This window comes from Trichomonas vaginalis, chromosome I, assembly GCF_026262505.1.
Source record: "Trichomonas vaginalis G3 chromosome I, whole genome shotgun sequence".
Taxonomy (NCBI): Eukaryota; Parabasalia; order Trichomonadida; family Trichomonadidae; genus Trichomonas; species Trichomonas vaginalis.
Window position 1 is genome coordinate 9,246,255 of NC_067203.1, and position 16,589 is coordinate 9,262,843.

The 16,589-nt window shown below is 29.5% G+C and overlaps 9 protein-coding genes across 9 annotated transcripts, besides 5 other annotated features; 5 read left to right on the forward strand and 4 right to left on the reverse strand.

Moving 5' to 3' along the window:
• Window positions 1-299: part of a mobile genetic element that runs on past the window's edge.
• A 149-nt stretch (window positions 300-448) lies between these two features.
• On the reverse strand, window positions 449-1,865 carry TVAGG3_0956650 (uncharacterized protein; the record flags this gene model as incomplete). The annotated part of the gene is made up of 1 exon (XM_001582855.2): window positions 704-1,840. One exon carries the CDS (start codon window positions 1,838-1,840, stop codon window positions 704-706), a length of 1,137 nt encoding a protein of 378 aa, XP_001582905.2.
• A 921-nt stretch (window positions 1,866-2,786) lies between these two features.
• TVAGG3_0956660 (uncharacterized protein) lies at window positions 2,787-2,993 on the reverse strand (the record flags this gene model as incomplete). Its single annotated transcript, XM_051253371.1, has 1 exon — window positions 2,787-2,993. One exon carries the CDS (start codon window positions 2,991-2,993, stop codon window positions 2,787-2,789), a length of 207 nt encoding a protein of 68 aa, XP_051078945.1.
• A 1,295-nt stretch (window positions 2,994-4,288) lies between these two features.
• On the forward strand, window positions 4,289-5,737 carry TVAGG3_0956670 (armadillo (ARM) repeat-containing protein family; the record flags this gene model as incomplete). The annotated part of the gene is made up of 1 exon (XM_001582854.1): window positions 4,289-5,737. One exon carries the CDS (start codon window positions 4,289-4,291, stop codon window positions 5,735-5,737), a length of 1,449 nt encoding a protein of 482 aa, XP_001582904.1.
• Window positions 5,710-6,747: a mobile genetic element.
• A 277-nt stretch (window positions 6,748-7,024) lies between these two features.
• On the forward strand, window positions 7,025-7,897 carry TVAGG3_0956690 (uncharacterized protein; the record flags this gene model as incomplete). The annotated part of the gene is made up of 1 exon (XM_001582853.1): window positions 7,025-7,897. The coding sequence occupies one exon, from the start codon at window positions 7,025-7,027 to the stop codon at window positions 7,895-7,897; it is 873 nt and encodes a 290-aa protein (XP_001582903.1).
• Window positions 7,898-8,129: 232 nt separating this feature from the next.
• Window positions 8,130-9,203, reverse strand: TVAGG3_0956700 (glycosyltransferase family; the record flags this gene model as incomplete). Its single annotated transcript, XM_001582852.1, has 1 exon — window positions 8,130-9,203. The coding sequence occupies one exon, from the start codon at window positions 9,201-9,203 to the stop codon at window positions 8,130-8,132; it is 1,074 nt and encodes a 357-aa protein (XP_001582902.1).
• Window positions 9,204-9,499: 296 nt separating this feature from the next.
• Window positions 9,500-10,438, reverse strand: TVAGG3_0956710 (uncharacterized protein; the record flags this gene model as incomplete). Its single annotated transcript, XM_001582851.1, has 1 exon — window positions 9,545-10,438. One exon carries the CDS (start codon window positions 10,436-10,438, stop codon window positions 9,545-9,547), a length of 894 nt encoding a protein of 297 aa, XP_001582901.1.
• Window positions 10,439-10,784: 346 nt separating this feature from the next.
• Window positions 10,785-11,465, forward strand: TVAGG3_0956720 (ribosomal protein L10a; the record flags this gene model as incomplete). The annotated part of the gene is made up of 1 exon (XM_001582850.2): window positions 10,796-11,443. The coding sequence occupies one exon, from the start codon at window positions 10,796-10,798 to the stop codon at window positions 11,441-11,443; it is 648 nt and encodes a 215-aa protein (XP_001582900.1).
• Window positions 11,466-11,778: 313 nt separating this feature from the next.
• TVAGG3_0956730 (zinc finger, C2H2-type family protein) lies at window positions 11,779-12,657 on the forward strand (the record flags this gene model as incomplete). The annotated part of the gene is made up of 1 exon (XM_001582849.1): window positions 11,779-12,657. The coding sequence occupies one exon, from the start codon at window positions 11,779-11,781 to the stop codon at window positions 12,655-12,657; it is 879 nt and encodes a 292-aa protein (XP_001582899.1).
• Window positions 12,636-12,978: a mobile genetic element.
• Window positions 12,979-13,901: a mobile genetic element.
• Window positions 13,901-16,589: part of a mobile genetic element that runs on past the window's edge.
• Window positions 14,424-16,019, forward strand: TVAGG3_0956770 (MULE transposase domain-containing protein; the record flags this gene model as incomplete). Its single annotated transcript, XM_001582848.2, has 1 exon — window positions 14,424-16,019. The coding sequence occupies one exon, from the start codon at window positions 14,424-14,426 to the stop codon at window positions 16,017-16,019; it is 1,596 nt and encodes a 531-aa protein (XP_001582898.2).

Consider the following 16,589-nt stretch of genomic DNA (forward strand, 5'->3'; position numbering starts at 1 on the left):
TGAGCTTCAAACAATTATTATGTAAATAAAAATAATTAAATATATGTATTTATTCGTATTACAACCGTAGTAAGTCGATTCTTCCTTTCTTCTACTGAGGTTTGAATTTGATTTCGAATTGTAAAGAGATTCAAAGGGAAAATACTAGCGGATAAAAATACCTCCATGAAAGGGTCATAATGGACTCAAGTTGTATTTTTTGATATTTTTTGCTTTTCGAGCCTAAATAGGTAGCCAAGATAATGCCTAAAAATAAGGTTCTAAATTCTGAAGTTTACATGATCCTCTCGTGTGCACCCTTAACATTTATATTTAATATTTGATGTAGATTTATTTCTTGAATCATAATTCTGAATATTAAAAAATTAATTATGGGATTTCTCAACGGAATAAGGAAATTGCATCGTATTAAGTTAATTAAGAACAAACATAATAACAAAGTGTTTTAATATAAAATAAATAACAAAAAAATATAATAAAATATTATAATTATCTAAAATTTGAGAGCCAATATATCATACAAAGCCAAACTAGACCAAAATTGGCTTGTTTCCTCATTTCGGAAGATTTGATATAAAAAATATAAGAAATTATTCTTCAGGCTGATATGTTGATGGGTTTTGTAAGAGAGGTAGTGCTTCATATGGATCATATTTTGTTTTCGAAGCCACTAATAACGTATAAATTAAGAAAGTTGCTGTAATTATGATAATAATAAAATAGTGAAGATCATGATATAGATGTTATTCATTTTTGACTTTTGCCTTACAATTCTTTGTTTTTCTTTGATTAAATTTTCATCATCCGATTCATCATTATCATAATTCCTGTCATTTGATCCTTCATCAAATGGATCATCAGCAGCCCAAACGTGATGGTCATCTTCTTTAATTTCTTGATAATTTCCAAAATGAGATTCATTTTTCTCTGGAATTGGATTACTATTTGTATTTTCTATGTTTTCAGGGGCTACAGAAGGTGTCGGCGTTGGATCATCGTCTGAAGTCGAAATTTTGAACAATTGATTTTCTTGACTGTCAATTTCATCATTATCATCATCAAGGTAGTTAGGATTATCATTGTTGAACTCATCTACTATTTTAATAGGGATTTTCTTATTCCCTTTGATGATAAATGAATCTCGAGTATTATTATATTTCAAAACTAACCCTTCTGAATTTCCTTCATTGTATTTTGTCGTAATATATTGGAACGTTCCTTCAACGTAAGGTGAATTTGCGTTGAAAACGAAATAGATCGGTTTATCTGTAACATTATGGTAGAATTGGTTGTTTCCAGATTCTATCAACTGCTGCTCTTTGTCTTGCTTAAAGTAATTTAATGAATAGCCGGATCCTTGGGCTACAACGTTAAATTCAATAAGTTGGCTAGGAGAATGCATAAAGCATATCTTAGATGATTTACTTAGGGAAACGTTTGCTAATTTCGAATCTGAAATTTGGAATCTTTCGCGAGATCTGGATGAATAAAATACAGATTCGCATTTTGGAGAATCTGCTATAATGTCGATTTTAACGGTTGCTTTTTGAATAGATTTAAGACGGAATTCACACATTGCGTTTCCAGAATGGATTGCAAACGGACCATCTGCAGGTTCAATTTGAGTAATTTTTTGGTGGCCGAGTCCATTTAATATGTAAACTTCGACAATGATGCCATTCATTTCAGGGAAAATAACAGTAAGTTCATTTCTATCAAATGTGATTTCTCTGATTTGTTCTTCATCAACGTCGATGTAAACACTGCTAAAGCTGGATACATATGAGTCAACTGTTTCCTTAGTCGAAATTGATAAACAGATTAGCAGAAAAAAATTCATCAAATGTTGATTTTTTTGAATTTTATACTAGAATCAAAATCTCGAGCACAAAAGTGACATTGAATACTTGTAAGTATAGAATTTCCATGTAAACTATTCATTTCTATCGTTTTTTGTAGTCCACATTTCCTCACTCTCGATTTTACTCATAAAAATATTAAAAAATCACTATACAATATATAAAATATATATTTATATGGTTAAAACAATGTTATTTTTGCGAGATTTCATCTGAAATTAAAATTAGGGATTTTTTGAATTTTGAACTAAAATTTGTGATTGGCAATTATTGAATAATCGATTGGAATATGAAAGAAATACTTTAAAATTGAATAGAATGTGCCGATAGAATTTTTCTCACAATTTTAAAAAGTTGTCCAAATCCTATTTTTGATTGAGTTTTTGCAATTTTTATATATCAAGTGACAAGCTAAAAATCAAATTTTTGTTGTACTACTATTAATGCAACTATTTGTAAATTACGTGCATCCTTTGTATTCGAGTAATCAACACCGAGATTACATATTGTAAGAAAATCTTTGGAATTAGATTTTTATTTGAATTTAAATTCGGACAGTCTATTTCATGTTGCTTCGTGAGAATATATATAATTTGCAATATGAAAATGATATACATGATTCTGTATAAATAAGTAATTATGCTTTAGGAAACTGCTCGGCATTGCATGAGATCTAATCTTAATAATTTTTTAGATATGTTGAAATATGTAATATTTAGCTTCAATATCATTTATTATGGTGTGTCTTTGCTGTTTTGTGATATTGGATATCAATGACTCTTCTGTGAACGAAAAAATCATTAAATTCTAAACGTAAGCGAAACTCATTCAATTTATTATTAGAATCAAATCTATTTTAAAATTGAGCTATTTGATAAATCACAAAAGAATACTTTATATTTTTAGTCAAAATTTGTTGATAGGAGCTTATTGGCGCAATCTACTGATCTTCTTGGAAGGAGCGCACAGACCAGTCAGAAGCGCTCCTTCCAGGACCAGAAAGATTAGAAGGGGGCCCTGACCTTGAGAAAGGACCCCCTGCCAGGTCTTTCTCAAAGGAATATTGTGCCATTGTGGGAGACATGCAGTGGCAATGTCTCCCAGAATGACACTTTGTGACCGACAGGAGTGCATAATGCACTCTTGTCGGTCATTGTTTTGCAATCACTTTGTGATTGCAAAAAATTGTGCCATCCAGAGGCAATGTCTCCAGGAATGATATGTGCAGACCGACAAGAGTGCAGAACACACTCTTGTCGGTCAAAGTTCCGCATTCAAGTTATGAATGCGGAACATTGTGCCATTGTGGGAGACATGCAGTGGCAATGTCTCCCAGAATGACACATTGCGACCAACACGAGTGAATGGGACACTCTATTCTTTCAATTTTCCCATTAATATTTTTCTTTTTTTATTAGATCAATAAATAAACTATTTTAATGTTCATAATTACATAAATCCATATGAATCAATCCGCTATTTATTTAGTCTCTAATTTTAATAGCTTTTTTGAATCTTGCAATCTAAATAATTAATATATGCAGGTCATTTTATTTTTTTTCATAATTACATTATATATAATAATAGATTATATGTCCAAATCGAACAAATTGTGAATTTTTACTTTTGAATGGTATTCAAATTTACCCTCTCCTAAGAAAATGCCCCAACAATAGGTGAATTCAATTTCGGAAACTTCAGTGTTACAACCAGAGTTTGACTTATTCATATCCATTTTACTATTACTTAAAATTATTTGCATCCAAAATATAAATATTGATAATTAATCTGTATAAGTATTTTATTTAATATATTTTAGGTTAAATCATAGTATTATCGTTACAATCTGATGTATGATAGTATAAAGGATATGTTCTGATCTTCCAAATACAATTTTTTTTAGTTTGTAATATTCAATTGTATTTTTATGTGTTAACACAATTACATAGATACACAATGCTAGACTTAGTATGATACAATCGAATTATAAGTGTAAATAATGAGAAAAATCATAAAACATCATGTAATCTTTTAATTAATCTCATAAAAAACATAAAATCATATTTTTGTTCTATAATTAGATTTCAATATAGCATGCTTTAGTAGGGCCAAAAAGACTAACGTCTAAAGCATTCAATGATGTTTAGTTTTATGCTTATTCAGATATATTGTCATGATCGGACTGATTCTTTCTGATATAGGACTGAAGTAGATTATTTCTTTTTTCGGAATTGGTTTCAGCAAACTCAACCGAAATTGTCAACTATTTAATTGATCAAGGTGCCAAGAGTATCAATTAAATCCTCCCAAATTTTACCAATTGATAAAAAATAAACGTTAATAATAATTGATAATTTTTCTTAGTTCTAATAATAATTTACTTAGACAGTTATTCTATTGTAATAAAGATGAAATTGTTCAATATGTAAATGGAATGTAGCTTTCTTTATTTTATCAAGTTCTTAGCTTCAGGAAACCAAGAATATATCAACAATGCTCATGATATCCTTGATAACGAGAAGTCAAATGGGGTACTTGAACAAGAAATTCTTCAATTATTAACTTCAAATGAATTAGAAGATAGAGAAATCTTCATTTTATTATCTATTTCTAACAATTATAACGTTTACATCCCTATTGGTGCCATTTTAGATATGTTTAGTCGAAATTCTCAGTTAATCAACTCCGAGATAAGTAAATTATTAGCAAAATATATAACTTCCGATGCATCATTAATTTCCCAATTTCTTCAAATCTCTAATGACTTCATTTCAGATAAGTTAAATACCCTTTCTTTAATAGAATTTGATAAAATTTATTCAGAAGAGATACAATTGTTCTTAATCTCGATCATTGAAGGCAATTATTCATTAGATTGTAAAATACAAGCAGCTGAATTGTTAAATAACAATCCAGATGCATATTTAAACTCAAATATTGAACAATTCTTTCAATTCCTTTTTGAACAAGACATAACAACTGATACAATTAAGATTATCTCAAAAGTCGTTGGACTAGCAGAAATCGCCATTGAAAGTGAAGATCTATTTCACATTTTGTTAAATCTTTCAATTGAAGTTTCCAATGATATTCCTTTATCAAAAGAACTCAAAATTCCAATGACTGAAATCGTTGGTGCTTTGAATCAAGCATTTCTAGATATTAATTTTGAATATGATTTACAAGCATATGTTTTAACATGTATAAGACTATCTGTTCCAGGTGATGAAGAATTAAATGATTGGACAGAAAATTTAACAAATTATTTAGACTTATTTGAAAATAACGAAGATTTACGCGCAAAATGTTTAGATGCAATCATGTATCGCGAGGATCATATAGAATTTGCTGTAGATGTCTGCAAAGAAATCATAAATTCATCAATAAATGAACAAGTCATCGTTTTATGGATCTTATACAATATCTCTGGTAGATATGATGTTGATATACCAGATCCAATCTTGTTTGATAACGTTTTATGCTATGCGAATAATATTTCCTTCCAAATTTTGAATTCTAATTACAATCCTGACTTGATTCCAGTGATATCTGAGTATTTACAACAGAATAACTTTGTTTTTACAATTACTATTGCGAATGAACTTATTAACTGTGAAGAAGAAAGTTATTTTCAGCTGATTCCTTTGACAATACAAGCTGTTTCGAAGCTTATATCAGAAGACAATGATGAAACAGCTTTGAATCTAATTGTTACTATTCATTTATTGATAGAAGTTAATTTAGATATTTTATCTGGAATAATCAATGAGTTAATTGAGTTTATTCATGAACTAATACGAATATTTCATGGAAACAATTATCTTTTCGAAGAAATTGTTTCAATTATTAAGGGTGCACCCGTATGTACGTTTATTTGAGAGGAGGAGGATTACCCTCTCAATTTTGAGGGATTCGTTAGTTTATTTTCTCGATGAATATGCAATAAAATTTGATTTTTACCTTATCAATATACTTCATATAATATACACATGTTCATGTAAAAACTTTTTTCCAAAATCCTCAGGAATTAAGGGATTTTTGAATTTTAAGAATTTTTTTCGAATTTTTTCGAAAAAAAATATTTTCAGAACAGCCTTAACGGCTAAGATTTAGGAACAATGTTAAGTATCAAAAAGAAAGGAGGTCTGATATAGACACATATATCGTTGAAGGTTGAAAAAATCTCTAATATTTGAGCCCAAAATTTCAAATTTTAATTTTTTGAAAAAAAGGGCCACCCGTATGTACGTTTATTTGAGAGGAGGAGGATTATATTTTTTGAAAGGGTGAAACATTATGAATATGTTAATTATATAATAATATGTATTATTATAAAAAAGAAAAAATAAAGCACGTTAAAATTTTTCTTTCTTGATTTTTACAAAATCTACTTAGAATTATGCAAAATATGACTAAATAATTATAAATTTCAAGTTAAATTTTTAATTTTGATGAATAATTTAAATTTCAAAATATCAAGTTCAGTTCGACTATGTATGTAGTAATTCCTCAATAAAGTGCCAAAACCCTATTAAAATATATGAACATTTTCAACATTTTAATGTTTTTATTTAAAAATTTGTTGGAATATGAGCTTCAAACAATTATTATGTAAATAAAAATAATTAAATATATGTATTTATTCGTATTACAACCGTAGTAAGTCGATTCTTCCTTTCTTCTACTGAGTTTTGAATTTGATTTCGAATTGTAAAGAGATTCAAAGGGAAAATTAGCGGATAAAAACTACCTCCATGAAAGGGTCATAATGGAGTCAAGTTGTATTTTTTGATATTTTTTGCTTTTCGAGCCTAAATAGGTAGCCAAGATAATGCCTAAAAATAAGGTTCTAAATTCTGAAGTTTACATGATCCTCTCGTGTGCACCCTTAACGCATAGAGTACTCTCATATTGGGGGAGAAAAAACTAGTTTTTAATTGAAATTTTATTTTTTAAAAAATTGTAGTGGACAAAGACAGTATTGATTTCTTTGGATTGAATTTCAATTGTTCAAATTGTTTCTTATCTACTGTCTCCATATCCGAAATAATGCATTTCTTAAATGAAATTTCATTGATACTCCTAATTTTATTTCTTTTTTGTTTCAAAGAGTAATCAATCTGTTTCATAATTATCATGAAATAATGTTACAAAACTTTTATGAAATGGCTTCAAACTTCATGCTAAATGAAACATACATTAATATTGGCTATGATTTAACGTCTGGATTGATATGCGATGATAACTCTGTTGATTCTGTTTATCATCAAACATTATATGAAAGTTTCGTTCAATCATTAAAGCAATACGAGATTAATGATGATAATTTGGCATATGCAATGAAAATTGCTTCATTTTTCGTCAGAAATGGAGTAATTGAAAATTTCCCTGAATGGATTATTAATATATTACAAAATCCAGATATAGACGATATATTTTTCAAGTATTTCGGAAGTGTTTGGCTTTATTTCCTTAGAAATTTAGATTTATCGGATAATATCCAAATTTTTCAAGCAGTTATGACAAGATTAACTAATGAACCTCAAATGTCCAATTATTCTCAATGCGTTTTTATTACTTTTCTTCAATTTATTAAAGAAGATATCCAAAAGGCTACAAGCTTGTTAGAATCAGTTGGAATGGATATCAACTCGTTCATAAGAATGATGCTTAATATTAAAAATTTCGTCGGTTGGTTTGATATCAAAATATTACTCTCGACTTTGATGCTTTTCCGTGATAATCAAGTTAACGAAGATGATGATGATCCATTGATATACTTTATTATATCATACTTCATAAGAATTAGCGAAGATCATTTACTTGCATTCAAGAACCGAAATAATGTGCAAGAAATATCTGTTGCTTTTTGTGTAGAAGATCCTTTTTACAAAGAAAACGAATTAATTGATATTGACATCATTACATTTTTTGATAAGTATATTAGAGTTTTTGGAATTCCTGAAGTGTCACAAGAGTACATACAGAATCTTTATGACACTCTTGTCAAAACTCACAATGATTATTTTAATTTATAGAATAAACTATTTTTTGTTTGCTTTTATTCATGTAACCACAGAATATTACCCCATTTTTATAGGAAATAATACTTATCGATAAGCAAACTTCGAAATTTATTTGAAATATATTATTTTTATCAAACTACTCTAAACATATTATCATGCAAACATTCCCTTTTTGATTATTTTGAATCTCTTATTTTCAAGACTTACAAACAATTTATTTATAATTTACAAACAAAAACAAATTCTAGAGTGTTGATTTCAATTCTTCTATATCATAACTATATTTGTATTTTTCAAAAACTTTATCACTCCACTTTCCGTTTTCAATCATATATATCATCTGCTCTAAAGCAAATGTGAAGGTATAAATCGGAAATGGATGATCGTTAACAATTTTATATGGCAAATCTCCATTCGCATAAATCATATAAATGTTCAATGAATAGCAAACACCGACATTGGGTGCATCTAGTTTTCTATGGCCACAAATAAGAATATAAGTATTTTCATGTATGAAAATTGCATTCATTACCATTGATCCAGGACAAGTAATCAAAAATTTTGTCTCTGCCAACAATTTGGAAATTTCAATAACATTATAAACTTTTTCATCTCCAATTTGACCAAATTCATATTTTCCTTTATATTTTTCTTTAGCAATATTTATCAACTCATCGATATTAATCAATCTTCCCCATAAGCCATTTATTCTGTTCAAGAAATTGAACTTCGAGGGCTTTATTTCATTCAGATGGAGATTTTCAAAAAACTTTTTTCTCAAGAGTGGTAAACCTTCGACTAACAACGCATTAACACCTTCTTCGGCAACTAGGATATGACATTCACTTACATAATTCCATGCTTTTGTTAATTCGAATACTTTGTTCTCATCAAAATTCAGATATTTCATGTAATTTCTAGCATTTTCGATTCCAAAATTCACTAAAATTACACCATCTTCAAAATAGTTTCCTGGAATAAGAAGCAAGGCGCTTAGCATGTCGCATATAAAGTGACCAAATTCTGTGTGGTGTGAAAATCCAACAATGGCTTTTCTATAGCATTCATCGCCTTTTTTATATAAAATTGTATCTTTTGAATAAGAAGGGACAAAATTGATATATTTTTCATCTTTCATCACTCCATATGTTGATATATAGATGCTATCAAAGTGGAAGAATAGTCGTGTTTCTCGAATAAGGGCTATTGGAATGAATAAAATTGGATCTTCACTTAATGTTTTTGGCGAAATTTGTTTTGTGACCCTTTCAATAGGATCTTTTATAACAACTTCTTTAGAAAAATTAATATCAGGCATTTCATTAAAATTTATTGTCATAATCTTTTTAGGAAAATTATAAAAGTAAAAATTCGTATCTGTAATGAAATATTTTGTGCCAGTAAGCAGTATTGCATATAGAATTACCAATAATGTGAGATTGGGAATTAGATGCCTTTTAAGTCCTCGATGTTTAAACCTCATATAAAAAGTGACATCTAACTTGATTTCTGACTATGTTATTGAATACCAAAGAAGTGATGGAAACTATTCTTTCTATTTATGCAGAAATTCAATCATTTCTGCCAAAATCAGAAAAAAATTACTGAAATTAATCGTATTACAGTATTTTTTATTACAAACAATAATATATAGAGAAATTATATTGATTCACATATATTTGCTTCACATTTATCATCTTTTGTGAATGAAATTCGGTCTGTCTGCGGAAAAGTGGGAATATAGTAACTGGATTGTATAGATATCGCAGTTTTAAGAGGATAATTATGCGAGGTGCAGTATTTTCTCTTTTCTGGATTATTAACATTTGTTCCTAAGAAAATTGGAGTTTGATAAACTTTAAAATTATAAGTATTGGCAAGTCTTATTAAAACACTTTGCAATGACTCGTCATCAACACATTCTCTCATCCACATCTCGTGATTTTCTGTTAAATATAGAGAAAAATCTCTTCTGAGAGCAATTGCTGCATTTTGTGGACACACTTGAGCCGCAATTACCGATGAATTTGAAGATTTAAAGTAATCAAATAATGAATTAATTCGTTTCATATCTAACCATGTATTATCGAATATTAATAAATGCGTTTCGGCACCACTTGATGATAAATATTTCCTCATTGATTTGAGAGTCATTCTACATATATCTGAACGAGATCCGTGTAATGGAAGTTTATCTTCGTGAATTATTCTATAACTTGACATAAGAGTTTCGTTAACTTCTGCTGTAGTAAACATATATATACTTATTTTTGCGTTTGACATTGCAATTTGATTAATTTGTTGTAAATTTTTTGATGAAATTTCATTGTTTGTGGTAATAGAACTGATAAATAGTGCTTCACTATCGATTTCATCATCCCAAAGTTTCAGATGTTTGGCATCTTCGCTTTCTTTAATATATGAATTCGAATAAAATATAGAAGTAACACCTTTTGTTTGAAAAATCGGACCTAGAATGTAGAAAAAGCCAATTGTTACACTTAATGTTACGGTGACTATACTAAGCTGATGAAATCGTCTATAACGTAACATTAAATTTAAATTTCATTATGAGAAAAATAATTTCCTATGTATTTATCAATCACTTACTGGCAAGCTTTTTAATTCATTTTTTGAAAAAATTAAAATTTGAATGACAGAAATAGCGCATAGAATAATAAAAAATTTATACTAACGCTAAATAAAGATGCTATTTCAATGACAAAACATTAAGTAATCAATAAAATATAAATTAGAATTATAATTGAGCGACCATTAATAGCATTTGTTTTGAGTTCACTAAACGAACGTGTATAAGTTAAGTTCAGATATAATGATTAAAAATTCTGATTTCTCAAAAGGGGGACACAACCAAAGTCCCCCTGAAATTTTGCATGGCCTTTTCTTCCTATGACACATCTTCACCAGGAAACACTCCAGAAGGCTATCAAGGACGTTCTTGAGGGCGCCAAGACAAAGAAGCGCGGATTCCTCGAGACAGTCGATATCCAGCTCAAGCTCAAGGGCTACAACGTTTCTAAGGATAAGCGTTTCGTCGGCTCCATCAAGCTCCCACACATCATCCGTCCAAACGTTCGCATCGGTGTCCTTGGTAACAAGGTCCACTGCGAAGAAGCTCAGAAGCTCAACATCCCAGCTTACGATCTTCCAACACTTACAAACTTCAACAAGGAGAAGAAGGTCGTCAAGGCCTGGACAAAGCGCCACCACCTCTTCCTTGCTTCCCCAGATGTTATCGGTCAGGTCAACAAGGTCCTTGGTCAGGTTTACACACGTGCTAACAAGTTCCCAACAAACATCAAGACAGATACAGTCGCCAAGGTTGTTGATGAAGTTAAGCGCACAGCTAACATTCGTCTGAAGAAGTCCGTCGCTTTCGGTATCCCAATCGGCAACGTCAACATGACAGAGCGCCAGGTTTTCGAAAACCTTACACTTTGCACAAACTACGTTGTCACACTTCTTAAGAAAGGCTGGCAATCAATCGGCTCCATCGTCCTCAAGTCTACAATGGGCAAGGCTCACCGTATCTACTAAATAATTTTTGGTATTTAGATAACTTGCACTTTTTCTATTTTTGTAGAAAGCCAAATCGGATAATTTTTTTTTAATTTGGATTTCGGATTAGAATAATTGCAAAAATATATTAATGCATCAAAAGTATGAAAAATAATCAATGCGTTGATTGTAAATGTGAGAGATTTTGATCAATATTTCTCGAAATGTGTTTTCAATTGAGACATAAGTTGGTGGGATAAGATTGTCTGAATTTAAAGTTGAAGTGCTTAACTCGTTAAGTTTCTTTAAGGAATCACCAAACAATAGGGAAATATTACACTTTTCAATTAACGTCTTTTAAAAATCTTTCTTTGATGACAAAACTTTCGAAATCAACTCCAGCAAATTTCTCAAAAATTCATATCGTTGACTGGAGCTTAATCGAAAGTATAGATCCCATGGTGTTAAAAGTTACTAATGATAGGAAATCAATGAAAAAAATTGTGAAAAACTTTTTAAATGCAAATGCTTTATTTAAAGATCCATCATTTTGTCCTCCAGAACTAGTTCTGAAGTATTTTCAAATCTTACAAGTATCTGTTGCAGAATTAATCAACGAAAATAATCAATTACGTGAAACTCTCAATGAAAAGACGCAAGAAGCCAGAAAAACGAAACTTAAGTTACAACAAAGTCAAACAATTCAACTTCAAGAAAAAGCTAAAACTCAAACTCTTCCAAAAACAATATTCCAGTGCCCATTTTGCCCTAAAGCATATTACACACAGCATTACGTTCATAAGCATATTGCGAAAGATCATCAAGAAGATGTTAACAAACTCACAAAATCTGCACCAGTACCAACGAGAAGGAAAAAATCTAAGCAAAGTAAAGAAGATATTGATGCTTTAAGAGGTGAATTACAAGCAATGTTTGACAAGTTCGATACTACTACTAGACAAGAACAAGAGGAACAATATGTTCGCTATTCGAAGAGATTCCGTAATTTAGAACAAAAGATAGATAATTTAGGTCAAAACGATAAGTTCAAGAAACCACTTATTAAAAGAAAGAATGATTTAATGAACTCTTATGCAATTTATTCTTCTGATCAAAAGGGAAGCGATTCATCATCTAGTGAGTCTAATAACAGTTCAAATAAGCGCACAGATAGCCATCAAAATAGTAATAAGGTTGAAAGCACAACTCTTGGCGAAGGAACAATCGATAAGAGTAGGGGTAATTTTAGCTAAAAGTGACACGCCTGTAAAAAGTGACACGCCCGTGAAGGGTGTGATTACCGATCGGTAATTTCGACAGTTTAGAATTTAAAATTTTTTATGGAACTGTTGCGAGTTTCATAAAGAATTTAAGGAATATAAGCAAAGATTTGAATCAAAATCTTAGACCTAAGCCGCTCGATTCGCTCGCGGCTTCCGCGAATTACAGATCAGCAAAGATTTGAATCAAAATCTTCGAACTAAGCTGATCGCTTCGCTCGCGGCTTTCTTTATTATTTTAAATTTGCATATTTCCATCAAAAGTTCATAAGGTAAAAAATTTCGTTTATATTAAAAGGTAACTAAACTCCTTTCGCCGATCCGATTTGCTCCATATTTAAAATATAGCTTGCATATGTAGAAGAAAAGCTAATTTTGAAGTACGCCCCAAATCCACCAACAGGATTTCGAGCTACTAAAAAGGTACTTTTAAATGTGATTTTTTTTATAAAAAATTAAATTTATTTTAAGATCAGACTAAAAACTAATTTTATGGAAAATCTATATCGACAAATTTATTACTTATTGGGTATATAGATTTTTTGATTATGGCGATTATGTCTGATATGCTTCCAATAAGCCAAAACACATTTCATACTGATTTCTATAAAAGGTATCTTTATTATAGAAGTGTAAGCTATATCTGTTTGTTTTTTTATTATAACAAATTCAAAATTCTCTTATAAGGATTAGATGAAATCTGTATTACTAAATCATTAGCTAAATGAAGGTTCAAATAGAAAGTAAATATCAATTTATATGATACTGAAACCAAATAGTTCTTTTAATAAAAGATAACACGCTGAAAATTATTGAGTATTTGCAAATCTCAAAAATCTATTGGTGAATTTGGCTCAACTTTTAAAATTATAACATCCATATCAAATCATAAAAGCAGACAAAAATTAAAGCCAAACCTATCGGCCAATTTTTTTTTGATATTTTGATTTTTGAGGTATACTTTTAAAAGTGGATTTAAAGCACTTATGAAAAAACATTAACTTCTGTCGTTATGATTATTGATTTAGACAATAATGATTTTAATCTTTGATTATCAAAACACTAAAGTCATCTTTTTAACATTTGCTTGGTAGCATTAACTCAAGTCTAAAGTACTATTTTATGTGGCACTCTTAGAATTTTTGTATTCATTGTACACGCTGAAATAGTACCATTAAAGTTATGGCGGACTTTCAAAAAATAGTTTGGTCACCTTTTTATATTATTGCAAAATAAAATCTTCATTATCAAAATAATATTAAAAGATAATATAATATAATTTATAAACAACTATTATTTAATAAAGTTTAATTGCCAAGGTCCATCTAATTTTTTGATTTTTAATGTTTTATGAATTTTATTTATCATGTATATATCTAATGAAGATTATATATGTAGAAGATAAGTACCTTAATATGTACGTAAAAATTAATGAAATTTATTTTGAATGTAGAACCGAGCAATTTTCAAATTTTGTGCTTTTTTTGAATTTTCTCGATACCAGATAAGTTGTGTTGGCTAAATAATATATGGATACAATGTGTCTTATAGATGAATATATGCACAAAGTTTAAGAGGCCATTTTCTTTCAGAAACCGAGATTTGTGAATTTTTTCAAATTTTGTGCTTTTTTTGATATTGAAATTTCATTTCATTTTTTTGATGCATATCGATGCACCATGCGAACTTAAAGAAAGGCTATCTTATATAGATGCTATGAAAGCTGTCATTGATAACGAATGCCATGCAGGTTGTCCATATCAATTAAAAAAAATCCAAATTTAGGGGGAACAAAATTAAAATTCAGGTGCAGTGCAGATAAATGTGAAGCATGTATCTCATTTCTAAAGGATGATGAAGAATATATCCTAACAGAATATAATGGAACACATAATCACAATCAAATCAAAGATGAGACAAAGAAATACCACACATTATCACAATGCTATCGTCGGGTACTTATTAATTTTATAAAACAGGGGGGTGATCCGAAAATGGCTCAAATTGAATGCGACAAAAAACTTGATCTGGATGATCCACTTAACAGGCCATCTTTTTTGAATGCATCTTCAGATCAAATGAAAACAATTCAGGAAAAAGGAAATAAAAAGATCAAAGGTATTCAAAAGTACGATGATAATCAATTCAAGTCAACTCAATTATTTAAGGGTATCAAAGAACAAGAGTCACCAAAAGATTTAATTTATTTCGATGTCGATAATTACAACAAACCAAAGAAATTAATCTTTTATTATGCTTCTTTCAAATTTCTGGACATAATCAAAATTGTGAAAGAGCATTTTATTGATGCAACCCATTCATTACTTGAATTTAAAATGTTGTTTTACATGATATCAGCCAAATTTCCAAATACACATGCATTCCCAATTTTTCAATTTGTCGTTTATCCAAACACTTCAGAAAATATTGCATTCTGTCTCAAGGCATTTTTTAACTGGGCAAAAGTAAAACCAAAATATTTTATGTCAGATTGTGCACAAGAAATCGAAAATGCGATTATCAACTCTTTTCCAGAAGTTATCCTTCATTGGTGTGCAGTTCATGTAATGAGGGCGTTCAGAAAAAATTTGAAAGATTATGCATTTGAGAGTTCAGACAAATTGATATTAGATACAAAAATGAACTATCTTGCATACGGCAGAAATGGCAAGAAAGAATGGATTGAACCAACGTTCAAAAAAATTCTGGAAATAGCCGAAAAATTCCCAGAATTTTCAAAATACATACAAAATCAATGGATATCAAACCAAGAAAGATGGACAGCCGCTGAAAGAGATGAAAATTTAGCTCTCACAAATAACATTTCAGAATCGATTAACAAAAAAATTAAATATTACTACTTTGGCGGAACAATTTTCATGAGATTTGATCGATTTGTGATGAAATTAATCGATTTTATCGTTCCTTCATTTTATTACAGAATTTCTCAAGATATAAGGCTCAGAGACAAAATTCCAAATCCGTTGCCATCTGAAAAAAAGCCAAAAAAGTCTACAATCAGACTGGATACAGAAAAATGTATAATGCTCACTGATAAAATTAAATCGTTAATAGTTAACTCATCAGCAAACTTAAATACGCTTCAATTGGGTTTAGATGACCTACTTGATAAAGTTGTCAAGGCAGCAAAGGTTCAAAAACGAATGACCCAGTATTTTTCGAAATTAAGTATCCCAATGGAAATCAAGCTTAGTATTCTCACGCAAATTACAGAATTTGGATGCAATACCCCTCAATTCATTGTTGAGAATGCCAAGTCTTTTCAAGATAAAATTATTACAGATTTCCACCTTCAAATTTATACAACATTATAAAAATTTATGAATAAAAACTTGATATAAAATAACATTTTTATTTTTACTAAGAAAAAAAGGTTTTTGATAATAAATTTATTTTATTTCGAAAAAGTAGCAATAATCGTAAAAGGGTATTGATAGGCTTGCTAAAGTAACTAATTTTAGCTGTCAAATACTTTTGTATTTTGAAGTAAATTAGTATAAATTTGTTTTTACTTTTATTTCGAAAAAGTAGCAATAATCGTAAAAGGGTATTGATAGGCTTGCTAAAGTAACTAATTTTAGCTGTCAAATACTTTTGTATTTTGAAGTAAATTAGTATAAATTTGTTTTTACTTTATTTCGAAAAAGTAGCAATAATCGTAAAAGGGTATTGATAGGCTTGCTAAAGTAACTAATTTTAGCTGTCAAATACTTTTGTATTTTGAAGTAAATTAGTATAAATTTGATATTATTTTAACTCCCTTTGAAAACCTCAATTTTCCATACAGAGGGAACGGGAATAGCATCCAATATTCCCTGAGAATGGTTGCGCATTCTCAGTTCCCTCTATATTTCGAACGAAGCTCTCATCGGTCTTTTTTTTAA